This window comes from Molothrus ater, chromosome Z, assembly GCF_012460135.2.
Source record: "Molothrus ater isolate BHLD 08-10-18 breed brown headed cowbird chromosome Z, BPBGC_Mater_1.1, whole genome shotgun sequence".
Taxonomy (NCBI): Eukaryota; Metazoa; Chordata; class Aves; order Passeriformes; family Icteridae; genus Molothrus; species Molothrus ater.
The window spans coordinates 46,742,457-46,769,184 of NC_050511.2; the positions used below are offsets into that span (position 1 = coordinate 46,742,457).

A 26,728-nucleotide genomic window follows, 5' to 3' on the forward strand; every position below is an offset into this window, starting at 1 on the left:
AATTAAAACATCTCTGTGTTATCAACCCTGTGTGTAGCATAAACCCAAACCACAGCATGACACTTAACACTGTGAAGAAATCTAACTCTGCCCTAGTCAAAACCAGCATACATGGAAATGGAATGTATCTGACTTGGTTGTACTGTGATACCACATCTGAAAAGAGAAATGCAAAGAAAAAATGCCTCAGAAGATGAACCACTTAAAAGAGAAAATATAAAGAAAAATAACTTTTTTCTTTTATAGTAGACACTGATATTAGTTGGATGACAAGAAGTAAGAAAAATCTTAGTATTTCTGTAGAAAATATTTAAACTTTATCATTTTCTTCCTGCTCTCCTAGAGGAGAAATGGAGTAAATATTTCATCTTAGCAGAGTGGGACTTTTATTCGTTTTAGGATTTAACAGTTCATGAAGACACTCAGCTATCCAGTGTGACGTTAGAAGATGTTTCTGCAGATTCTGAGATGAACTCAAATGCAAGACAGTGTTTCCAAGGAAAGTCCTTAGAAGCAGAAAGCAATGAAAATGAAAAGGGATTGTCAGATGTCTCCAAACCGGTTTCAGATTCTAGTACAGGGTAAGGTTACTTCACTTCATTTGAGAGAAGAAATGGTTGGAAGCTATCAGTATCTCTAGGTATTATACCATATTACATTCAACTTTGGCATTACAAACAAGTTTTATATATATATAAAGCATACTTATTAAGACAATCAAGACAATACTAGACTTTAACTAACAAAACCCCAAGAGCTTGAAAACATTAAGTTGATATGCTCTTGGATGTTAATTTGATCTTTGGACTATTGTCCTAATTTTCAAAAAAATGCACTTTTCTAATGTTCAGTCCCTGTGATTGTCTTCTCCATGTTGGTCTCCACAGTGCATCCTACTGTGCTTTTACAGATCCTTGAGTACAGGGTCTGGTTTCCTATTAAAGTGCCTCCTAAAAAAATAGTCAACCACAGGTATATTGTAAGTCTTCTGGTAGTTTTAAACATGATTAGAGGAAGGTATTTTTAAAATGTATGTATCACAGTAAAATGTCTCAGCTTGTCTTCCAGGTCTCAAGTGGAAGGGGCAGTTAACTTCTTTGCTTAATCTATTTATAAGATACAGAGGCATTTAGTGATGATCACTATGTTTTTATTGGCTCTTTTTCATGTCACTAATGTTGTTATTGCTCTGAGAGCTTTATACAAGGATGCCATATTGTCCCATGTCTTTGTTCTTTTGCTTGTTTTTGCAGGGAATCTCATCCTCAGAAGGAAGAGGAGAAAACTGTTGTATCATCTGCTAGGCTACTGAGGATGCGATTCCAGAGACCAAAGCCAAATTTAAGAGCAGCTAATAGAAAGGAAGTTCTGGATGTAAATAGTAAAAGTGCATCGCAGAAAGATACCAACAAGGAAGAAAGTTTGACGCAGTGTGATAGTGAATGTAGCATCCCTCCTGATACAGATGTAAGGCTTCTGTTTTTTTCGTTTAGTTATATGTGAGCTGTTGGTTTTGTGAAATGAAGTACTGATGATTTAAAAAAATACAAAGTTAACTTTTTGAAACAATTTTTTCAAAAGCTTGAATTTTCTACCTTAAAACTTGTGTACTTTTCACTTGGTCATATGTGAGAAGAAGATGACTCACATATGATGATATGATGAATCTCTTGTTACATGTCCAGATGTCTTTCTGACCCAAAGTGGCATTATAGAGATGACAGGGAAGAAAAAAAAAAAGTATTAATAGAAGGTGGCACAGATTTCACGCTTTGTTGTCTTAAATAAAAAAGTATGTATTTGTCCTGGAAAGACTGGGAAATCATTACTGAGCAGTTACAGAGGAGTTTGTAGGAGAGTGCAAAAAAACTCTGAGTTTTTCAGAGTGTGGTGTATACCAAACTTCATAGACATCATAAACTCTCCTTTTGGTTTATTATTACAGCTTTTTCTGGTTCTTGTGTTTACATTTTTCAGAAAGCAGGAAAATGTGAAGCATTAAATGCACTAGAATCCTTGGGAAAGCAGAAGTCAGTTTGCTTTCAGGAGGTTTCTGAGAGGCCAAGTTGTAAGTCCCCAAAAACATTTTCAAGATCAGAAGATAGTGGACTGGAGATCTGCCTATCTGAAATTAGCCAAGATGACATTTCTACTACTATTGCAGGGTAAGGGTTTACCTACTTTTGATGCTTGACTGTAACAATGAAAGAATTTTACAAGGAAATTATTGTGCCAGTGGCTTGCCATCTGGCAAACATAGTCTAATGAAAATACTGCATAAAATTTCCATTCTCATAGTTTAGCACCAGTGATACTGCAATTTCAGTAGCTTCTATGCTAAGCAAGACATTAATGAGCATTCACTTTATAACTGTTTCATCATCTGAAAGACTGGATTAATTTCATGTAAGCAGGGAAATATTATTTTGCTTATCAAAGAAACCATGTGAAAACTGCTTTAGTTTTATAGCAACAGGTAGTCAGTAAGTTGGTTAATTCTGTTTTTGGAAATATTTAGAAGACCGGTGCTTCAAAATTTTTACTGGAACAAATTGTTGTTTGTAATTTAAACTCAGCTGAGCTTTTAGTTCACAAGATTTCTTCTCAAAACTCAGTGGTTTTTTTGTGTAATACTAATGGACCTGTGTTTGTGTTTGTACTAAGTTTTGGATTATTTTTTCTGTCTTAACTTTGTGTTGATGACAGAAACAGCACTCAAGAAGAACATCAATGTGCACCTCTCCCACCTATTCAGCTGGCACAGAACAAGACGTACCAGCCAAACTTGGTAAGGACTATTGGAAAGAAGGAGTTACAAATATCAGAAAAGGAGAGCAAGAAAAAGCCTGACGCAGAGCAAAATGATGAGTTTGACAATACTGTCATGGTAAGCCTTAATAAGAGTAAGGCTTTGCCTTCAAAGTTGGCTTGAAGTGCGTGTTCACTTTTATAAAGTGAAATGAAAACATTGAAGTTGCGTTGCCTGAAGCTGAGACAATATATTCAATAAAAAAAATTCCCAAACCCTGGTAAGCTGAGGTATTGTAGGTATGAAATCAGTGAGGTCTACAACTTGAAGTATTAATTATTTTTTTACAAATGATCTGCTTTTGATTGAATTGCAGGATGGGGAAAACAAATGCACATATATACAAACTCTAGAATAAAAATGCATAAGAATTAGCTTTCTTTTCTCATTTCATCTTTCCTGTTTAGATGAATCGAGTCTGTGTTGAGCAATCTATTGTAATGTCTCAAGTGAAGGCAGAGGACAGCTATTTTTATGAAAAAAGAGTTTTATTAATTTGATAATCTTTAACTGGCTTAATCACTACAATACCTGATACTCTATTTCATACAAGTAAATGACACTGTATCCCCACAAGTACTTTACTAGGGACTTGTAAAAGATGTGGAAATCCTCGAAAGCCATTTACATTGTGATGTGTTCTGTGTAACTGTTCGTTGGGTTGCGCATGAATCATGTCACAGATGTAGGAATATCTGTGTAGACTTGCCTTAGATTTGGAATACAGCTAAATTTTGCAAGAGTGACTGATGTTTTGGAGTGATTATAGCTGGTTTTGTTATTGAGCCTATGAGAAGTACTTGTGTCCTGCATTCATCTCTCATCTTCTATTAGTGCCACAGTCAGCTCACCCCTAGCTGGGATAGTTCCTTGTGGTTCAGCTTTGCCTGCTTTAGACCTGAGGCCTGTGAACCATGCACATGCATCTGCTCTGTACTGGGCAAATCTGTAGAACCAGAGCAGGTCTGATGCTCCTCTTTACTAGTCAAGCTGTCAGGCCTGAAGTGTTGAAGGATGTGTTTGAGGGGCTTCTTCGTGGAACCAGTGTGGCAAATAGAGATGTGAAGCTTATTAGGCCTTCTGGATCTTGAGGCTATGTAATTGTGGTTTTGGTGTGTCTGTGCTGCCCTCTGCCGTGTCCAGTTTTCAGAGGTTTTCCATTTGCTGAAGTATTTTGCTTCCACAGTGCTTCATGTATTAGGGAATTGATTGAATACTAAATAGATGAGTGTTTCCCATAATGCTTGGGTGCACATAGTGTTTAAGAACTTAACTCTAGGTATCCCAGGAGTATGAAGACTTCTGTTCCTTTTTGCATATAACTTGAATTATGATAACATGATTTTTACCTTTATTTCAATTGGGAAAATAGCTTAGTTTCTATTTTTGTATATTCAGTATATGTCTGTTTTAGAAGCTTGTGTACTTCTATTTTTCTTCATGCTTCTTTTACTGTAAATTAAAGGGTGAAAATGAAGCTGTATTGTGTCAAGCAGATGTATTGAGCAAAGAGGAACAGGAACAGCAAGAGGTGCCTCAGGTGCTCTCTATTACTGAAACCTTATTGTCTGAACAAAGCAGGTGAGGTTTGAGTTTAGCAAAATAGCATTTGAAAAGCTTTTGTCTGTGCATAATGAGATACCTTTGCAAGTGTCAATTCTTCTGTTCCTTATCTTTTGTCTTTCTACAGTAGTTCATTTTCAGTGCCTACAAACAGCTTTTTCCAGTGTTTTCAGAGCACATTTTTTTTGCCTGCACTCTTGTTATTATTTATCTGGTACATACTTGATCTGTATGATCTTATAGGTCTTCCTGACCAAGATTTTTATTACTTGGTCTGTATTTGTTTAAGTAGCAATCACATGTGTAAGATTTGTAGTAAGATATGTAACATTCAAATTTTGCAAAATATGAGAGACTTGACTCTCATTTGTCCATCCATATGTTCTTCTATTTTACTGCCACTGTTGTTGAAATAAGATCTTAAATGTGTGTTAGACTGCTGATACTTTCATGTTGGTATGGTTAGCAACACGACTTGTTTTTTATGTTAAAAATGCCTTGACAAAGACATTTTGTTATTTTTGCTCCAAAGTTAACCATAAATGAGAAATGTATTTGAAAATATGATTTTATTAATCTTAAACAAAGCAGTCTGGTAGTCTCTTGTATAAGTGTTAATTCAAAACATAAGCGCAGAAGTGCTTTTTTTCTCTCCCAGCCAAAGTAAAATGTGTATTTTCTTTAAATTTATTTGTTTTGCTTTAAATTCATCAGTACTGAAAAACTTACCTCCCAAGAAGGCAGGCTAAGTGCTCTGAAACCAGGACAACTCATAAGGATTGAGTCTCCAAAAGCTAGACCAAACCTAGAAAGAACATACAGCAAAAAAGGATCTCCAGTAGTACAAAAACTTACTGCCCCAGATGAAGAAGAAAGGAATCATGGAGAGAATCTGCCTGTGACAGAAGAATCTGAAAACCTTCTCTCCTCAAAAGTGAGATTCTATTTCTGACTACACTTACTGATTCTTGGTTCCACACTAGGTTTTTTTTAGGCATCTAAATAAGCTGTTGTAAATACATTAATTAATTTCAGCCTAGTAAGAATTCCTGTTCAGTATTTGCATGCTATTACAGGGTTTTCCAAAATTCTGTTAGCGACACATTGATAAGACATGCAAAGACTTCACTTGGATTTTGACATTTCAGTCATATTCATAATACACGAGTAGTTACCTGCATGCTGTATTCTGTTGCTGGGTTTCTCCTGAGCTCCTTGGTTGCTTTTCATGAAAGCATATATTGGTTTTAGTCTCTGTCTTTTATTAGCTAAATGCCTTCCTAGAGGAACAAGGAGCAGTGATGGTACCATAAACTACTTGGCAGTTTTTAAATGAAGTTTCTTCTCAGGTTAGCAACTTGATCATAATTTGCAATACTTTATTTTACAGGTGATATATTTTGTTGTAATAATAAATAAAATATTTTTATATCCTTTGCTAATATTGTTGGGCTTTTTTTTCTCAAATCAAAGGATGACATGGACATATTGTTGCTTGTGGGAAATTTGGCTGAGAATGACAATCTAGACATAAATTCAAGAAGCATGACATCAGAAACGCTTTATTCTTCTAAAAAATCACCAAATTATAACAGCAAAAGAGTGCAAGAAGAGTGTCTATCTACAGATGCTATAGGAGGCATTCAGGATACCACAGAAAGGTAAAGTTACCTCTTTTCTAAGTTAAAAATCTTTCATTTTCAGCTGGGGTAGAGTTTATTTTCTTCTTATTAGCTGGTACAGTGCTGCATTTTGGATTCAATATGAGAATAACAGTGATAACATACTGACATTTTAGTTGTTGTTGAGCAGTGCTTACCCTGAATTGAGGACTTTTCAGTGTCTCATGGTCTGCCAGTGATCAGGTGCATAAGCAGCTGAGAGGGAGCACAGCCAGAACAGCTGGTATGAACTGGCCAAAAGGATGTTCCATACCATGGAACATCATGCTCACTCCATAAACTGGAGGGACCTGGCCAGGAGATGCTGAACACTTCTTGGAGACAGGCTGGGTGTCAGTCAGCAAGCAGTGAGCAGTTGTGCCTCACTTGTTTCCTTGTGTTTTATTCCCCTCTGTCTGTGTGTCTGCCTCTCCTTTTCGTTATTTTATATTTTACTTTGTTATGATTATTAAACTGTTCATATCTAAACCCACAAGGTTAACCTTTTCATTCCAATTCTCCTCCTCCCTGGGGTTTGGGGACTGACTGACTGCATGGCACTTGTCAGCTGTGGTTAAGATGCGACAGTACTTTAAAAATTTTGTGCATTTGTCCAGTTGTTTTTATACAGCGCTTGCTTCTGGAGCTGTACTAGTTCTTATCTCCTATGTGCTGTGCAAGTCAATAGGTGGCGTTCTTAAGTAATAGAACAGTTTTTAAAAGGATTAGGGTTTTTTTTCCAAGGCTATTTTTCTTTTTAGAAGGTACTTCATGGGTGAGAGTAGAAGCAAGTAATTAGGGTTTAGTTGTCCGAATTTCTCACTAATAAATTCTTGGGGTACAGTGCACCATGAATGTGTACCAAAGACTGAGCAATGCCATTTGCACTCCCTTATAATTGAGAACTGACAAGAAGACAGCAAGCTCACCTTGTTTCTGTAAGATATAGTCTAAGTCTCTTCAATTTTTCTTTCCAGTAGTAGAACTTCCTGTGATGAAGCTTATAATCTATGTGCAGGATGAGGCAGATTGTGCCACTTACATGCGACAACTCTGTGTTATGTTATAAGCTACCTTTTGCTCAGTCTTAACTTACACAGAGCAGTCCCAAATCTATTTTAAAATTTTGCTGTTTTCTGGAATTAACTTCTGGTTTGCATCTGTACCTAAAACTCTCTAAAATCTCTTCCATAAATTATATTGAAATCATGTCCCAGAGGCTTTGTGCCAGCAAGACAAGGGCCTTACTTGACAATCTTATCATCTTCTGTGATGGTGGACTTTCACAGATTCACAGAATGGTTGAGGGTGGAAGAGTCTGCTAGAAGTCTTCTGGTCAAGGCACCTAGAGCTGATTGCCGAATACTGTCTGGACAGCTTCTCAAATGTCTCAAAAATCTTGCCAAGGATAGAGAATCCACAGTCTCTCTGGGCAGCCTGTGCCAGTGCTTGGTAACTCTCACAATGAAACAGGATTTCCTGGTGCTCAGAAGGAACCTCCTGTCTTGCAGTGTTTGCCCATTGTCTCGTGTCCCATCACTGGGCACCCCTGGGAAGAGCCTGGCTCTGTCCTTTTTGCGGCCTCCCTTTGAGTTTTTGTGGAACTGTTGAAGAGGGATCTCTTCAGATCCTTCAGAGAAGGCTCCCCATGAGCCTTCTCTCCAGGTTGAACAGTTCCTGCTCCTTCAGCTTTTTGTCATAGGAGAGATGCTTCCAGCCCTTACCATCAGTGTGGCCCTTTGAGGGGCTGTCTCCAGTGCATCCAGGTCTCTCCCACCAGGGAGCCCAGAACTGGTCAGTCCTCCAGGTGTGGCTTCATCAGTGCTGAACAAGGGGCAAGGATCACCTCCTTGGCCTGCTGGCAACACTTCTGCTGCAGCCCAGGTCACCATTACCTGTTTGTACAGCCACAGCACTTTCCTGCTACATGTTTAACTCAGAGACACCAGGACAGCCGGGCTCTTTTCTGCAAAGCTGCTTTCCACCAGGGTGGCTTGCAGCATGCAGTGGTGCCTTGGGTTGCTCTTTCCCTGGTGCAGGACTTTGCATCTCCCCGTGCTGAACTTCCTGAGGTTCCCGTAGCCCACTTCTCCAGCCTCTCCAGGTCCCTCTGGAGGCCAGTATAACCTTTGGGCATGTCTGTCCTTGGGAAGCAATTCCTTCTAGATTTGCCTAATCTGTAAACTTGCTGAGGTTACACTCTGCTCCATCATCCCGATTATTTTGTGAAGATGCTGGACGAGAGTCGATACAGTATTAACCTATGGGGCACAGTTGGTTGTTGGTCTCCAAGTGGACTTTGTGTCACTGATCACAAACCTCAGAACCTGACAACTCAATCAGTTTTTAATGTACTTTCAGTCCATACTTCATGAGTTCAGTTATCAGCATGTTACAAGAGACAGTGTTCAACAGTGTGAACAAGCTTTGCTGGAGTCCAGGCAGACACTATTTACTTCCCTCCCTTTATTTATTGAGCCAGTCATTTCACTGAAAGATGTTATCAAGTTGATTAAGCATAACTTCCCCATTACTAATCCATGCTAACTACTCCAACTTAGGTTTTTTTTCATGTGTCTGGAAGTAGTTTCCAGATTCAGTTGTTCCATTGCCTTCCCAGGGACTCAGATGAGGCTGACTAAATTGTATTCTTCTGGATTACTCTAAGTCCCTTTTACTCAAGCCATGAGTTTAGAAGGCCAAGATTTCTCTCTTACCAATCTGAACTTGTTTGAACAGATGTAAGAATTGTATCCTTTTTGAAAGCAGTAGAACCTTGAGCACTGGAATTAGTAAATATAGTGTTCCTATGGCTGCTTAATTTTGGAGACCTGTGTTGGTCTGACACTTTCCAGTCTATCTGATCTTATGTTCTTTTCTTTCCTAAAATCTTTCCCAAAACTAATCAGGAAGGTCCTCTACTGCAGACAAATTATCTCCCTTATGCAGTGGGTTTTTTTTCTTCTTTTATGGTTTTTTTTTTACATGTAGCCAACTAAGCAAATAAAAATTCAGAACACAAGTTTATTTCTAGCTAGAAGTACTAAATATCTGATAGTAAGCCAAACTTATAGAGTGTACTTTGTAGTTCTTCAGAAGTAAAAGTTAAAACATATTTTTGTAGGTCCAGTGATAAATTAAGTTCTGGAGAAGAACGTGAACAGAGAGGAAGGGAGCCCCACTGGAACCCAATGCCAGACCTAATGAGACTTACTAAGAAAAGAGATTATCCTGAAGAGTATGAAAACAGAGAAGAGCACAGTACTGAGAAAAATGAAGAGTTTTTGGCGTTATTAAAAACAGGTGTATCAGGGGTAAGTGCTTATCATGTATTTTGAGTCAGTTACACCTCAATCCTTTTGCCCAAATTCTTAGAAAGATAGGTGGCACAGAAATCCAGTATGTGGCTGGAAAATGTTAATGTGATTATTTGATTTTTTAAAAATTCACCATTGGAAACTATACTGAATAAATGGAATTAGAATTTAAAACCTATGGAAATACCTAATATACACTGTTGTCTTAAGTTTGATGGTTTATATGATCAGCAATTTGCATTGTAATAAATATGTGCTAACACTGTTGAAAAATAATGTACTGTTTGTTATTCATTGAACAATGGAAATTAAGGCAGTTACCTAACTTCAGATACTGCCTAAAATCAGTGTTAGTATACTTAGAAATTAAAATGAGTGTGAACAAAGTTCAGACCTTCTTTAATTTGCTCAGCAGGCCTAACTTAGCCCAGACTAGTTCCATCTCTGTTCTTATCTAATGCTGGATAACTGGGTCAAGTTTATCTAGTGTTCCTTATTTTTTATATGTATGACTAAAACTTCTAGTTAGCATATTCTTTTAGCCAAGTATCCATAGTGGATAGAACTGTGGTTGCTGATGTTTATCTGTGTATATGTTGAATAATATTCAAATGCTTTTTTATAGAGTATGATAGTTTTTTCTTCCTACCTTGTTCCCAAGGCAAAAAAAAAATAGTTCCTGCAAATTGTTCTTTAAATTAATAGGTAATTTTAGAAAGTTATTTATCTTTCCAGCTTCTAAAGGGTTGTTGCTCTTGATAAATTGAGCATGGTGTTGGTCTGTTAACTACCAGCTGCACTGCGAATTCAAGTATCATAGATAATATCAGTTAATGACACCTCTGCTATAGAACCCAAAATTAAAGACATCAAGGAAAAATATCCTAAGTTATCAGAGATGACAGCTGGGCACATTCTCAAGATCCTCAAACTAAGTTCTTTAAGTCACTAAAACCAGTTACAAATGTTTGGGACTTAATATGGTAATAATAATCTCTTCTGTTCAGGAAAACTCCAGTAGTACAGTGGAAGCTGGATCCTTCTCAGAAACTACAAGGAAACACAGTTTTGCAGAAGATGTTGAAGAAACATCTCATAAGAGAATCAGGCTGGACATCACACTCCATTCTCCAGGGATATCATCAGAGAGTGAGAGACATGTAGAGCAAGATAATGACTCGCAGCTTTCTACCTCACAAGAAAAGTGTCCAGGCAGTCTCACAAGGTAAAACAGCTGTTTTGCTTTACAAACCAAACTCAGTTAATTGATAATTATTGGCCATAGTTCTGCCATGTGTAATGTGAGTGCATGCAGCATGTCAGTTTTTGTGTCTTCCATCTGTACTTAGCAGATGTGTGCAGATGCTCCTTTGTCTCTTACTCTGCCTGTATTCTCATAAAATGAACACAGCCAGTACTTTCACCAATCTATCCCATGGTTTCAACAGAAATTCCTGATTTTATAGGGGAGGACATGACAGTATCCATTTTTGGGGGCACAGGATTGTGGGATTAACCTAAAGAGAAACTTAGTGCCAGTAGTGTCCTCTGCTACCATTTGCTTCCACTCTTCACCAGTTTACCAAGGAGAATGTTTTGGGGGCAAAGTTTGTCATTGCTTTTGGTACTCAGAGTGATTGTGCTCATGATTTTAAAGGAGGAAACTGTAGGTAACTGATTATTGAAGAGAATGCTGTCTGAGAAACCAAAGCAGATAAGTAGTTATCACCTAACAGTTTCAGTTTGTAAACAATAGTCTGATAATTAAAGTATCATAGTTGGGGGCTTCTGGTCTAGCTTTAGCAAAAGACAACTGGAACTGTTCCTATGACTTAAAAAGTATGTGACTTCCACATCCCTCAAAATTAAAATTATTTCATACTTTTTCTAATCAAAGAATTGTGTTTCTTGCAAGTTTAATTGTGAACATTTCTAGCATTTTGAAACTGCTTAATACATATTTGCAGTAAGTACCTTATGTACACAGGAAGAAGTTAAATTTCTGATCAAATGCTTATTTGTCACTAATAAGTTAAGAAGTAAATAGTTTGCATTGTTGGTCACAATGATAACTTATTTTTTTTAATTGAGTTTATTTTGATTTGTAGTATCCCTCTCTTTGAAAATTCTTGGATTTCATTGTTTTTGTTCTATACTTTAGAAGGCAGTTCAGGCGATCATCAAAACAGATGGCACTGCCAGAGCATGTGTTGGAGGCAAAAACGGCTACTTCTTCTGCCTCTGAATGTGAGGCGGATTGCAGTGAGAAGGGGAATCAAAGGCAAGAAGCTAAACTGAGTGTTACCAGAGACAAAGGTTTGAAAACTACACAGAGAAGAAAATCTGGGAAGGAACCCAGAAGTTCAAAGATAACCTTTGTCACCCTCCGGGCTTCTCAAGAGGAGGAGGAGGATGAGGAGGCAGATGAATTTGAACTTGATAATGAAGATGAATGCTTTGCATCAGAGGAAGTAAACAAGGCTCCAGTGTTTGTTCCTATAGGTCTTCGATCTCCAAAACCAATTCCTATGCAGATACAGGAAACTGTGGAGGAGGTATTGTGTAGCTGGATTCTATATATGTAATTTTGTTCTGATTGTTTCAGGATTTTATTCTAATTGTATCTCTGGGTATTTGGCTTTTATCTGAGTTCAAGTTAAGAATGGTGTTGAGAGTAGCAGGGATGTTACTTGGCACATACGCTTGGTTTTGAACTTAATACAGCCTCAGCCTAAAATCCAGTTATGTAATTATGTTTACAAACTGTATATAGGTCTGCAGGGAAGTCACCAGTTTGTTTATTGAGATTGAATATAGGCCCAGACTCGATCCTTGTCCATGTGTTTTGAGGCCCAAGATGGATCAAATGGAGCACTTCAATTTCATATTTGAATGTTAGGAAATGAGGGTATGAGGAAAATGTTTCTGTATGTCATGTCCCCCTTGCCAAGAAACTTTTACCTGTCAGGTAGGCTGACCTGACCAGCAACCAGGCACACTCATCTGCTTGCTTACTCCCTTTTCCTGTGTGACAAGGAGAAATTAGGAGGGCGAGAAGATTTCTCTGTTGATATAAAGACAGTTACGTACATGAAGGAAAAGCTGCATGTAAATGAAAAGCAAAATAAGGAATTTGTTTGCTGCTTTCCGTTGTCAGATTACTTCCTGGGAATCAGGGCCTCAGTCTATGTAAGAGTAACTTTGGAAGACAAATGCCCTAACCACAAATGGCTTCATCTTATCCCTCCTTTCCCTGGGCTTTTATTGTTGAGCATGTCATGATATGATACAGAATTTCCTTTTGATCAGCTTTGGTCAGCTGTACTAGCTGTGTGCTCTCCTGACCCCTTGCCTACCCCTGGCCTCCTTGCTGGATAAAATAGAAAAAAAGCATTGACATTGTGCAGGAATAGCAGAAACACTGGTGTGTTACCAACCATGTTGTAGTTAAAAATCCAGAAGACAACATTATGTGGGCTGGTATGAAAAAAATTAACTTCATCCCAGTCATGGCCAGTGCAATCAATCTTCATCCTTTATTTCATACCATTTGTATCATGCTTAGGTCTTACACCATCCAGTAGAAGACATTTTTCTGTTATTTTCCCTGTCATTGCTACTTTCCATTCACTTCAGTGCTTTTTGCTTTCTAGTGCTTTTTTTCATACCACTACTGCTAGTCCTCTTCTTCTCTTTGCCCATTGAAATCCTGCATTTTATTGTCTCCTGAATGAATCACACTGTTTCTTTCTCCAGATGAAACAGCAGAATAATTTAAAGCTCAGTCAAAACATGAAGGGATTTCTAGAATGATAATTGGTGGCAAAGCTGCTGTATGGAAACTTTTGCTGAATCCTTGATTTCAGAGATGTAGAGTATATATAATGCTTGGGGATTACAATCAAGTTGCCTAGTTTAATGCTTAGGAGACATGAGTACTAGTGAGGAGTGTGGTTACATACCCAAGGACCTAGTTGTTGAAAAATTTAAATAGGTCAGTTGAAAGTCTGTAATGTGCAAGCCTTTGAGAGCAACCAGATTGAGCAGTGTTTTCTGTAAGAACTTCCCTGGAAATATCATAAACTTTCTGTCAAATTTCAAGTCCTCATTTCTGAAAATGTCAAATGTCTGAAATTCTCAGTGAAAATACCTTGCTGAGGAAGAAAAAAAAAAATAGGTGAAATGGTGAGTGGGTCTGTTTCTATGTGTCTGCATATTGATTCCCTATCTTGCTTTGGAAATAAGTCTGTACTGTTTTTCCATCTTGAAGACTTAAAAAGCAGAAAAAGACTAAAAAATAAGAAAACCCATTTGAGGTAAACAGTCACTATAAAAGATCTCAGCTGCATAGCTTAGTTCAGTGGAGAAGTGAGTGACTAGAAATGAGGCCTTAGGTTGTCTGATGCTTCCACTTAGCTACAGGTAGCAGTGCCTGTTCTGCCTTCTGTTCATACCACTGCTTCCTTCTTAAATCAGAAGGTATGATTTTTGCAAAGGATTTCTCTAGATGTTGAACATCTGTTAAATATGTGAGGTTTATAAAAATTTGCATTTGACAGATTTTCTTTTGCATCTGATGAACTCAAATACTTGTAAAATTACTTTTACAGCTGGAAATATCTGTGAATATCCCAGATGTGCAGGTGGCTACTGATGCTGAAAGTCTTTCTTGTGCTTCTATCCAACCAGTAGTACAGAGGGAAGAGGAAAGCACCTCAACAACTGTAAGAATGTCTTTTGTTTGTTTCATTGGTCATACAAAGCTATTTCAGCAGTTTCTTGTTGCCCTGTCTGAATGTAACTGCGTAGCTTTTTAGACTGGTACCTGTAACACACAGATGTGAGGCACACCTGTGGGAAAACTGTGTTAGTAAATATTGTTAGCCTTAAAACCAGGGTAACTTGTGGGCACAGAATTTACATGTAAGCATTAAAGAAAAATTATAAGGTAATTTTATATAGATCTTTGATATTGTTTTTCTTTGTATTTAAGGAAACAATCATGCATGAAAACCCAGATGTGGACAAAGGTAGATATGAAATAATCTTGCTTATGTATTTCCTGTTAACTTGCTACTGATATACACATTTCCCCCTTTCTTAAAATATGTTTCCAAAGGTGCCACCATCTTGACTGAGAGGCTCAGCTGTGTCCTGCAGTGGGTCAGCTGGAGCTGGCTGTGTCCAGGGCAGGCCCCTGCTGGCAACACCTTGCCACCTGTATCCAGTACACCCTTAAAGGCAGTCGTGTTGCTGCTCAGTGTTTTAATAGTAGTTTGAATTTGCTGGATGAGAATGGCTGCTTGCCTAGAAGCATTTTGATTCCTAAATAAGGTCAATTTAAAAAATACGTACTTCACTGTATTGGTGGTAGTGTCAAATACTTTTTGAATATGGGTAAGTCGGTTTCTAGTTAATGTGGTTGTGACTTTTAATGTGTGTGAACAACTTCACAGGAATTAACGATGGAAGCACTGAAGCTGCTATGACTTTACTTGCCATGGGTGATCCAAATTTCCAGTTAAAAACAAGCACTGAAGGTATGGTCTGATTTATGGGACAAAGCCTTGCTCTCGTGCTTTCTGGGTCCACCTAAGGAGGGATGGAGCAGTGACTGCAAAGCTCTTCCACATGCTGCTGCATAGCAGGAAGTCAAGAGTCTTTCATGCTTTTAATCCTGTTGCATTGTAACAGGTAGTGAGTCCAGCCAATGCAGGTTGGCTGGAAACAGGCAGGCATCCTACTGAATACTGCCAACAGTATCACTGCTAGAGAGTTGTTTCTGTAATCTTTAGGATGCACATGTTTAAATTGATGTGGGCACATAAACTGGACAAAAGAAAGGGATCAAGCTTAAATGACTCTAACTCAGTGCTTTTCAGACCTTTAATAGCATAGCTATTTCATCCTAACTAGCAACAACCTGAAATTACCTGGGTTTGTTATAGATTTTGTGTACCATTTATTATCTGCTTTCATTTGCTGAATGTTACTTTTTGTGTTCTTACTACAAAAAGTGTTCTCTTAGGATTGTGTTTATCTGGGATTTCAATCTGTCTTTGGAGAATAGAAACTTTGTTAGATGAGGCTTGAAGTTATATAGCTTTATATACATGCCAAACCTGAGTGTTTTAAATGAAATTTTCCATTCTGTTTATTGTTATAACCAGAACAGACACCTATGTTACCTGCTCAAGATGACTTGGACACAGCTCATAGCCTTGTAAGTCAGGTGTACTCCAAAGAAAATAGAACTTCTAGTCAGTATTCACTTGCTTCAGACACTTCTGTCAAGGAATTGCTGCCTTCTGAGGATGGAAACAACATCAATGTAGAGCATCATATCACTGGCACAAGAAAAGGGATAGAAGAATATTCAGAGATGGATGCTACTGATACCAGGTTAAATTACTATTTCATTTTCTTTAGTGAGAGAGATCCTCTGGCACTGCTTACTTTTGCTAGGTTCTTTCTGGCATTTTTATCAATTTGCAAGCAGTCTTGCTTAAGTAAAGGTCTCTCAGTTAATGTAATGTAGTATGTAATCTGCAGAAACTCCTCTCATCTCTTTCTTACTACTTTCATGAAGTGTTTTTATTTAATTTTGGGTATCTACAACTGTTTTTTCTCTCATGAAATTAGGTTTACTGGGGGAGGAAGGGGAGAAAAAAATAGGCAAACTAATTATGCACTGGATCACTCTTAATTACCAAGCTCTTTCTTGCAAAGTTCTCTACAGCTAATCAGACCAAGGCAAATTGCTTAATTGTCACTGCTGCTACGGGGGTGTAGATCAAAGATTTAGAGCAAAGGGATGGCAAGAAACCATAATGATCTTCCATCATTATGGTTTTAATGAATGATCATTAATAATTTTTGCTTTTGTGAATTACTAGACAGCTTAGTGGGACACTTTCCCAGAGAAACATCTGCTGATTATCATGATTTATTTGGAAAACTATTTAAGTTGTTGACTGCTTGAACAAAGTATGAGATTATGCTCTTTGAAAAATGTTAATCCAAGATAGTTTATTTTGCATCCAGTTTAATTATATTATCAAACCAGAACTTTCTACTATTTCATATGTATTAGATTTCTGATCTTCTCCTGTTATTTAAACATAAAAATTTTTCTTTTTTTTTTAATTCCTTTACATTAGAAACATACTAGTTTGCAGCATACCTGTCTGTTTCAATTCGCAGATGATTTTTATTTTTTTTATCTTGATGGGTAGTTTTCTGTCTTCTCTGCCAGTTGCAGCCTACATTTCAGGTCTTCATTGTCTGATCTACCCCATATCTCTTATATCTTCTCTTCACTAACTCTCAAAAATCAGAAACTCTGTTGATGACATCTTTCCTTTTACTTGTAGTGGTAGCTCTTTGCCTGTGGTGAATAGTATGAGACTGACAGGAGGTGGACACCTGGAGCCTGAGCCAACCTCTGCAGTATTGAGGTCCAGTGAAAACATAATGCAGGAGATACTTAATGCAAATATACTTGTGGAACAACTAGAGCAAATTCAATCTGGTAAGCCTGTTTCTTATCCTAAGGCTCTGAAAATGGTTATTCAATAGATTGACAACTGTTCATGAAATGAAACAAAGCTGAATGTTTTCACTTTCCATTCACATTTACAGGTAAAACATCGCCATTGTAAGATAGGGTACCCATTTGTGATATCGTTTTATACATGAGAATACCTTTCAGTATGAAATTAAATGAAATTTGAATAGCAGGTTTTTTCTGCAGGTATTAAAGTACCTGTAAGGCACTTAAATTACTTGAATGCCAATTACAGATTGGCAGAATCTGTAATTATACAAATACAAAAATACAGTCAAATCCACTGTACTTTTTTCTATTATTACTGTCTTTTCCTTCCATTAAAAGTGGAAGAGAAGATAGAAGGAACTGGCTTTCTATTCTTAAAGCAGTTGCAAAAAAGGTAATCTTCAAACTCTTAATTGTCTTCATGTCACTGGCAAAATAGGAAAGGCAAGATGAGATATGTGTATATGCCTTATTTATGTAAGACACAATTATTCATGTGCACATTCGTGTATATGTGTCTGTATAAATATACTACAAAACTTTAATTCATACAAGATTATATATAAAAAATAATACAAATATATGTATACCCGCAGACTGAAAAGACAATATTTTAATTTTTGTTCTTAGAAAACTTAGATCCTATAACCCTGAGGGGTAATGCAGAAATGCAGAAGATGGAACCAGAGCCAATCAGACAAGCTGCAGGTGATTCTTCAGTTCTTCATGACTTTGCATCTGGAAGTATGGAACTTAACAAGCAAGTAGACAAAACTGAGAGGTAAGAAGACTCATCATTTAATACTGACTTTATTCCTGTGTCTTAAAATATGCAGCTGAAGTTCAGGTGGAGTATGTGACTGTAATGGAAAAAGTGTGCTCACAGACTCTGTGTATGTGTTTATACAGATAGTGTACAGTTTAGACTTCAGGTTTTTTCTCCCTTACATGCTCTGCTACAGCTTTTGGAGATAGAGCATTAACTTTTGTTTGCTATTTTAGAACTTAGTAATTACCTTGCTGCTTAACTGTCTTTCATGGAACTGAAAGGAAATGTTAGTGAGTTGATTAATTTAGAAATGTTAATGAGCTTATAATGCTTCCTGCTTGGTTGTGCTTTCAGTAGGAGTGTCTCCATTAGTGAAGTTACAGAGGCCTTTCTGTGAAATTCTTTATGTAGATTTGTTCAAAGATTATGCATTCTGTTTAGTACAATGATGTCGTCTTTAAACAGGCGCTTTGTTTCCCTCTAATTACATATTATTCATATTAAATACATTGTAACACAAAATTTAGCATTTGCACAGGGTATCTTTATCTGTTTTCAAATTAACTAGATATATACCTTGCAGAACAGAAAAGCAGATAAAAGATGCATGTGGAAATTCAGGAGACTTAAGACATCGAACTGCATTGCCAAAACCTGAAAAATCACACCTTGGACTAGAAGATTGTCCAAATCCAAGTTCTGTGGATGAACTGTCTGAGCAGAGTCCTTGTCCTCTTGAGCACCAAATATGTACAGTCAACTTTACTCAGGTAAAGAACAAGAACTTAATTACAGTCAAGAAGTGCCCAGATTTTGAAATTCTGTAAGAAAGAGGTTTTCAGTGCAAATATACTCACCAGTTTTAAACACTTGATACTGCAGTGGTAAACGAAACTTGCTTTTTTGCAGGGGCATATCCAAACCATATTTCAGACAAACTTAATCTTTGCAAACTCTCTTTAGAACGTTTCAGTAATAAGTAATACACATTAGCAAAACTGGGAGGAATTTTTAAGAAGTCTTGATGGAAGAAGTTACCTAAGATTCTTGTATCCATTCACTGTGACCGACCTCTTACTGTTATATTTGTGTTACATTAAAATGAAGTTAAAATGTTACTGCTTGGATGGAGCAAAGCAAACTGCGTTCTTCGTTATGTTCTTTCTCATTTATTAAAAAAAACAATAAAGAGTTTTACATGCATATTATTATATGACATACACAAATTTTGCAAATTTTTACATATATCTATATCATTTATATTATCATAATGTACGTTGTCACAGGTAAACAATATGTCTTGCACATCCATTTCTTTGCAGTTGCTTGTGGGTCTGTGTTCTAGTATAAATGAGAGTTACCTTATTTTTGTCAGGAGAGACAGGTTCATTCACAGTTCCCCAGGGTTTCTAGTGTGTGAGATCAGTGAGCATGTAGTTACATTGGAACAGCTAATGCATAGTAGCTTGTTTCCCGAGTGCAGCAGGTTGCTGTGTCAAGGCTGATTTCATATAAGGACAATGTGCAAAAATGATGTTGCTCTTACAGGCCTGGCAGAGAGAGTATAAGAAAAGACAGCTTGTACTAGAGGTGGTTCAATTAATTCCTGGTTTTAGTAAAGGGACAAGCTGTAGAAGGGAAGGGATAGATGAGCTGTAGAGATTCATGTTTTTATTTGGCACTCAGTGGTTTGTTAAGGGTTGTAGGAATCTGCTTTCTTAGTGCCGCTGAACAATTTATTGTGTGAGTCATCCCGACAGAATTGTGCTGTAGGAAGTATAAATTTATTTTGACAAATTATTAATATAGACAAGAAGCTGCATATAAATTTTATATTTCCCCAGTGTTTCTTGTCCTTGTTAGGCTAGTACTCTTCAGCCTAGAACAGCTAGAAGTGAAAACTGACAAATGAAATAATGATGATGTGATTGGAGTTTTTGGATCTTCAGCATTTGACAAGCTTTGTTTCTTCCTGTTTCCTAGAGTAATTTTCAAGATTTATTAATTTCAGCCGTGTTGTTTTATTTCAACTGTGTTGTTTCTAGAATGAAGCTTGTACTCAGGATGCTCAACAACGTTGCATAAGCAGCAGAGAAGAAACTTCAGGTACAATATTCAAAGTGCTAATATTCAAAGTTAACAAAAGCCCACATTTGTTTATCTTGCGCTTACTAAAAGATGAATTATACAACCCTGAAATTTTCATTTTAAAAAAATTAAATTTTTCATTGACATATTAATCACTCTATTCCATTAACACAAATAATGATCCACAGCATCCACATAATGACATTCCCCTCCCTAGCCTCTTGTCTTTACATTTCATTAATAGAAACTAGACTTAAGAACTATTTGAATAGCCGTTCATTAAGTTTAAGTATCAGTGGAAGGGAAACTTGCTCTCTTTGCCCTGTTGAGAGCTCCTGCTGCTTACCCTGTGGTAGGTATAGTATATAGTTTTTAGAGTCGTTTTTGCACCTCTGACTCACCCAACAAAAACTGAACATGACAGAGGGTGAGAAACTGTAGTTTTCCACAGGCTTAGTGAGCTGTAGTTGCTCATGAAGTTACCAAGTGAATGCTGTTGTCAGAGTTCAGTGAGTAGGAGGGCTGTACTGTGCAAGTGTGGAGCAGAGGGAAAGAAGAAGAGGGGACGTGTAAAACAATCAAACTTCCTTCTTTAGCTGTGCTGAGTCAACAGATTAATGCTTAACTGATGAAGTATGATGAAAGTTACGAAGGTGATGTCTGCTGTTCCATAGAACAAATTGAAATGCTTGGTTTGGAACCACTACTTGTCTAACATAGGGGATAGTCACAGTGACAGAGGCCCAGAATACTTACTTTACGTGGAAACTACAGTCCAAAGCTGTAACTCATGAGCTTCTGCAAAAGATCAGACTAATACTTCTTCGACATTTGTTGCTGTGCTCTATTATTGCCAGAATCTTGGGTGAGGCATCTTAAACTGTGTTTAATTAGATGAAGAATCCAAGCAAGCTGAGGTTGGAATAACAGCTTTACCTCATTGAGAGCTGTCTTAAATAATGGACTACCATTATTGTTTTCCCTCTTTTGAAAACTTTACAAATGTTTGTTCCTTAAATTCTAATGGATGGCAACCGGCAACTATCTGTTCATATCTGTTTGTTGATTAAATTATCTCTGGTTTTCCTCTTAAATTCAAGACTATGCTTTCAGATCCTGTTCTGCCAATCTGCAGTGAAGGGAAAAATCCTGTGCTTATCTTCAAAATAGTAGACATCTGCCATTTAAAGAAGTAACTCTTAATACCTGAGAGTTGCAATTAAAGACAGAGGGGCACTTGACCACCATGACATATGCTTAATTAAACTGCAAATTGCTCTTTAATGCTAGAACACCCTTTAAAAATCTTCCTCATTACCAGGCATTTTTAATATTCCTCATTCTAAATGGTAATCAGGATTCCTCTGCAGTGCATAAGCACCAGGAGATGATGATGTGTATCTCATCTGGGAAGTCAGGAAGCTTATTGTCTCAAGAATATGTCCAGTGTCTTTTTCCATGGAGGAATGAATGCCTAAAATTTCAGTACTCTGTATAGGGAGGACATGAAGGGAACAGCATAATTTCATATTTGATTAATAGTTTTTTTGTTACTTCTTTCCTTGAAAAAAATATAATAGTGAATGATGATCATAGATGTCCAGAGGAAGAACAGACATTCATTTTAACATTGGTGGAAATCCCAGCTGGCTCAAAAGAGTTTGATGCATCTGCTATGGTGGAACAAACTTCAGAACCAGTACTACCAGCCCCAATACTTATCAGCCCTATAAATGCAAGTGAAACAACTGTGACTGAAGTGGAGAGGTAAATGCTTTGTTTTTAATCAAAGTGAAACAGTTTTTGTGTACCTTGATTGTTCTCTGACTGTCTAGTACTTCTCCAAAGAAGAAATGCAAGAGGAAGTAATTTTGACAGATGGCTAGAGAATTAAGAAAGTAAAAAGGGCTCTAATTCGATTTGAGGAAGATTCTATAGATGTTTGAAATTTAGTGTTTTAGTTAGCTGAGATTTTGGTGTCATCTTAATTCTGATTTACCCTTTGGAGTAATTCTTCCTTTTTAGTAGAAGTCATTTGCCCATCTTGAGCTTTACTTGGCCTTATGGATACTTACAATGTGAAGCAATTGAAATGAAAAAATCTTAAGCATGTTTGCATTTTACATTACTTCAACAGTTTCGTAGAGTATCTGTTTATTAATTGCTCGTCCAGATTATTCATGTAGATGGTTTTCTGAAAAACACGATAAACAATAATTAAAAAATAAATTCTTATTGTCTTGAATTTGCTATTTAAAAGGCAGACAAGGTGAAAACACAAACTAATTAATTACTCCAAAGAATAATAGCTGGTTTGTCTACTGCAATCCAAAAGGGTTTGAATTTCTTTTACAAAGAGTACCTCTGAATGCAGTGTAACAAAATTTTTAGTTCAACATTACTATACTAAGGAAAGTCCTCAGATCATAACTAGAATGTGATGCAATTACAGCTTTATTATATTTTCCTAGTCTCTGCTGCTTCTCTGTATGTCTTATATATGTCTGTATGTTTTTGAGACCATACAGCATGTCTGCTGCTTCTCTGTATGTCTTATATATGTCTGTATGTTTTTGAGACCATACAGCATGTGGGGGTTCAGCTGTGCAGATAAATAATACTGTATTTTAGCATTTTTCTAGGGCAGTTAATAAGTTGCCATATTTTTGCATCATATGAAAAGACCAAGTGGAGTTCAAATAGAGCAGCTAAACTAAATTCAATATGACTAGAAAAACTGACTCCAAATAGCACAACTCCAAATTGTTTCTTGGTAGTAAATGGTACATTTGAAGTTAATATTGACATTAAGCAAGAGAGAATCACCAAAGATTTGTGTGTAATTTCCATACAGAAACTTCATACAAAGTAAGTTTTGGCTTCTTGTACTGTCACAATAATGATTTTATATATCTATAAACAGTATTGAATCCTTGACAACTGCAGCTGGTAAGGTTGCTGGACCTTTGAACAGCAGTACGGAAACCAAACAACTAGAGAGTGCAGTAGACCCTGTTTCAAAGTTGCAGACAACTGAAAAACAGTTGGCTGCTGAGCTTGAAGAGAATGATTTTCCTCCTTCCAAGAAAACTCCATCTACTGTTACAGTGGAAAATAGCCTGGAAACCACTTACGAGGTGAGATCATAATTTGGTGAGTTTTCATCCATGGGGTAGATACATAACACATAATAGAGCATTTTAATTATGTTTATTTTTTAATGGTTGCTTGCTTAAATATGTACTATATATGCCTATACAATTTAAAAGGAAAATCAACACCTATAGATTGCTTTTAGTTTTTAAATCTACAACAGGTTTTGGGTATTTGTTTATTTATTATTAGGGTTTTTTGGGAATCTGTAGGCTCTCAGGTGTTTTTGAATTAGACTTCCTAGTAGACAGACTGGTAATATGTCTTACTTGGTTCATTCTGCATCAACCTTATGACAATGGCATTGCAGGAGAGGAAACTCTGGAGGTATATTGGGTGACTGGCAGGATGTCTAGGTGCACTGAATGATGTTTTGAATCTGCATTGTGTCTGTTACATGAAGAAGCTGTTAGATAGATATGTTCCTATTGATTCTTAACATAGCAGGTACTAGTTTAAAAAGCAAGTTGCCAGTGAAAACAAGCCACCATCTTTCCAGCATCCTTCTGTGCTCTTTTACAATATGACCAAGCTTATGGCAGCAACTACCACTGATCTTTGTAAGCGGGCTAAGATTGTATAGTGTACCTTGGTGTAGGAATGAGTGGTAATTCCCCAGATGATTCAGAGAGCTTTTCTAAGAAGGGATGGATAACAATCTTCTTTCTTCTTTTGTGTCTTATCTCAATATCTTTGTCTTGAGTAATTTGTCATAAGAACATCTTGAAAAACCTGTTTAGGAAATGAGTTAAGTGATGAAGGATGCTGCACTGTCCTACTGTATCAGTCCTGTGCTTAGAACTGTGCATGTGTGATATGAGTTTATCAACTTCATTGTCTCTTCTGTATTAAGAGCAATTAAAAAAACTTTTTTTTTTCTTTTTTAAATACAGGGTTATTCAATTAAATCCACAGATGTGCCAATGGTAACTTCTGGTATGTACGTGTAAACTTGCAAACCAAAGTATAATGAATGTAAACACATCACAACTTAGTACTGGTTGTCATGCTAAATAATTCTTTCTGAGGCCATCTAACACAATAGTAGAAACAAGTTTTCCTGGTACTACACTAATACCACCATTCCATGCTTTCTGTTATAAACTAGGTGTGCTGAATTACATAAATGTTGGTTATTTAATAATGGTTTTAAAAGCATTGCTGTAGCTAGTTTATTGGTGAAATTTGGGAGGTTTTTTTGACTAAACGTGTTATTGTCTCTTAAGCAAATATTTCCACCTGTTAAAGAGCACAAATAATCAAAAGTATTAACTGGCATTTTAACCACACAGTGCCAAAATAGTTTATTTTTATTTTGTTTTGCATTTTTACTGAAAAAGTATGGAATTGTTTAGGAGATCAATCAGCCTCTGAAGAAACAGAAAAAGCAAAACTGCTGACAATGCAATCTTCATTGATCTGAGCCAGGGAAAGGCTTGGTGAACTATAATTTTGGCTCTGAAAAAGACCTCTAAGGGAAGTTGTAGAAGGTTAAATGGCTAGGTGACTAGACTGAGTTCTGTGGAGTGTTAATAAAGGATGGGGGAAGTGGGGAGAGTGTGCTGTAAAATTTAAAACCACACTTCTACCAGCTTTTTCCTATAACATTCATATGGTCTTACAGGCTTTAAAAGTAGACCACGAACTTTTAATTTGTAGTGGTGACTCATAAAAATAAATGGAAAAATAAAACTAAACAAAAATTCAGCCCTTCTGCTGTAATGGTTCAAACCATTTTAATATCATGCGTTTTTTGGGCTCTTGTGTTATCACGGAAGTCTTTGACCCTCAACTTCTTTTACAGGGAATCCTGTTCAAAAAACAGAGTCTTCAGCAAAGGAAAAAGTACTTACTTCTGTATTGGTGTCTGAGTCTATCTCACAACTGGCTGGGAAAAGCCAGCTTGAGACTTTGGAGAGCTTAGGGAAAGCACCACTTGAGAATGCAGTATCTGAAATGGAAGAGGAGGTTATGTCTAGATTAACCTCTAACAGAAGAGCAGAAATAAGTGGACAAGGAAAGCAAGAGAATGTGCTTGAATCTGCACAGTTGGAACAAACTAGAAGCCTAGCATCTTCTTCAAAAACTCCATTACTCAGGTATGGAGTAATTGCAATAGTGTTTTGTCAGCTTGTTCCATAAAAAAAGATCATGTTTCTATGTTGACATCTTTTTAGTACCATTGTTTGTGACCTGCATGGCTAAGAGTTACAGTATCTATAATCTCCTGCAAATCAGAAAGCATCAAACTGTCTGCTTTGAAATTTGCATTATTTTACTCATTAAATGAGTAGATCCACTGACGGGCACTACTGACATATTGTGTGTCTATTTAGACATGATAGAAGCCTTTTGTCAGATAGGCATCCATTTGCTGTGATAGGAACTTAGGATAATTTGTTCTTTTCCATAGCTAAGTCTCATGTTGTGATATATATTCCCATCCATTTGTTTGGGTGTTCATCCTGCCAGTAAGATTTGTTACTGAATTTTTAGCAGTGACATAAGTAATTTCCCCGAAGGAGTTTCAATCTTGGCAGCTTAGAGGATATTCCTCTTCCCTGTATGTTGACTTGATTTTTAAAATATACTTTTCTGTACAGTTTGTTTAAATGTTTTGAGTTCATGTTCTCTGTTGCTCCTGTACTTAATTATTTTGATTGTAATGCTCCACTGGCTTCTTCTAATCTGACATTTACTTTTTCATTATGCTTGTGTGAGTACCAATATTGTCTATATTTGGGACATCCACAGAATTGGATAGTGATGCATTAACATCAGAATCCTTGCCTTAAAGTTTACTTTCTAATTTGTAAACTCTTAACAACGTGAAAAGTTAATGCTTTGTATGTGACTCACATAAGCTCAGTGCTGTGACTTCCATAAGCTCACTGGTCTGGGTTTGCTGCTGTAATTAGGCTAAAACCCTGCAGCAGGTAGTCTGCTGTAGCTCCATCCTTGGGGATCAGGTTTTCCATTGATTACATGAAGGATGCTCAGAATTTTCCGTTTGTTCTTCAGAAGTGTGCCTCCATCCTTCTTGGAGCCACTTTCCGAAAGTCTGGTAGCTTGTTACGAGCTGTGAATTAGCAGCAAATAATAGGTTCCTGTTCCCGGGCTTAAAAATTGTCAAGAATCTCTGTGACTGTTCAAAAAAACTCTTGTACCAGAATATTCAGTAATACCAAAGCCTTTCTCAGAATGACTTTTTGGTTTTTTCCTTAGAATTTTCATATGTCCTGTAGGTGTGTGTTTATTTCCTGTGTATAGAATTGGACTCCTGCAATGCTATTTACATCTTCCTTTTATCGAGCAATCCTATGACATCCTGACCATACTTGTTTTGAACAGGGGTGGACGAAAACCATTGGGATTTTTATCTTTAATTTGCAAAAAAAGTAATTCTGAATCTGCAGAAGACACCAAAGGGAATAGAGGGAAGGTCCAAAAGCCACGAATTGTGACACCAAAACGAAGTCTAAAGAAACCCACTCCGTCCACTAAGGATGAGAGGGACTCTTGTTCCTTTCCCTCTACTTCATCATCTGTGGAAGATGAACATGTAGCTGCTGATGCTACAGTTATGGTATGAGTTTACTTTTGAACAACCATGCATTTCTGAGGTGTGAAGAACAGAGAATTAGTTGTTTCAGGAGTGAGTAGATGGGTGTGTAGCATTCATGTTTTGAGTCCAGTATCTGTTCCAGTTGACAGATTCTGACTTGTGCATGTTTAGGAAACTTGCAAGGGAACTAAGTTGATTTTTGTCTGCATGGATATCTATTTATTTCTCATTTTCAGTAAACCCTGATT

General features: G+C 37.0%; 1 protein-coding gene across 2 annotated transcripts in view; it reads left to right on the forward strand.

Annotated features, from left to right (window-relative positions):
• BDP1 (B double prime 1, subunit of RNA polymerase III transcription initiation factor IIIB) overlaps positions 1-26,728 on the forward strand; it is a 52,857-nt gene that overhangs the window by 22,345 nt on the left and 3,784 nt on the right. The window contains exons 19-41 of one of the 2 annotated variants that reach the window (XM_036403118.2): positions 400-581; positions 1,254-1,467; positions 1,978-2,165; positions 2,707-2,887; positions 4,275-4,390; positions 5,087-5,306; positions 5,846-6,033; positions 9,158-9,347; positions 10,358-10,575; positions 11,512-11,905; positions 13,961-14,074; positions 14,344-14,380; positions 14,807-14,890; positions 15,521-15,752; positions 16,724-16,881; positions 17,536-17,686; positions 18,258-18,444; positions 19,720-19,780; positions 21,343-21,529; positions 22,686-22,899; positions 23,809-23,851; positions 24,720-25,014; positions 26,267-26,501. In XM_036403118.2, the coding sequence (XP_036259011.1) occupies positions 400-581; positions 1,254-1,467; positions 1,978-2,165; positions 2,707-2,887; positions 4,275-4,390; positions 5,087-5,306; positions 5,846-6,033; positions 9,158-9,347; positions 10,358-10,575; positions 11,512-11,905; positions 13,961-14,074; positions 14,344-14,380; positions 14,807-14,890; positions 15,521-15,752; positions 16,724-16,881; positions 17,536-17,686; positions 18,258-18,444; positions 19,720-19,780; positions 21,343-21,529; positions 22,686-22,899; positions 23,809-23,851; positions 24,720-25,014; positions 26,267-26,501 (4,089 nt within the window). The remainder of the gene's footprint in view (positions 1-399; positions 582-1,253; positions 1,468-1,977; positions 2,166-2,706; positions 2,888-4,274; positions 4,391-5,086; positions 5,307-5,845; positions 6,034-9,157; positions 9,348-10,357; positions 10,576-11,511; positions 11,906-13,960; positions 14,075-14,343; positions 14,381-14,806; positions 14,891-15,520; positions 15,753-16,723; positions 16,882-17,535; positions 17,687-18,257; positions 18,445-19,719; positions 19,781-21,342; positions 21,530-22,685; positions 22,900-23,808; positions 23,852-24,719; positions 25,015-26,266; positions 26,502-26,728) is intronic. The other variant, XM_054517898.1, reaches the window with a different exon arrangement.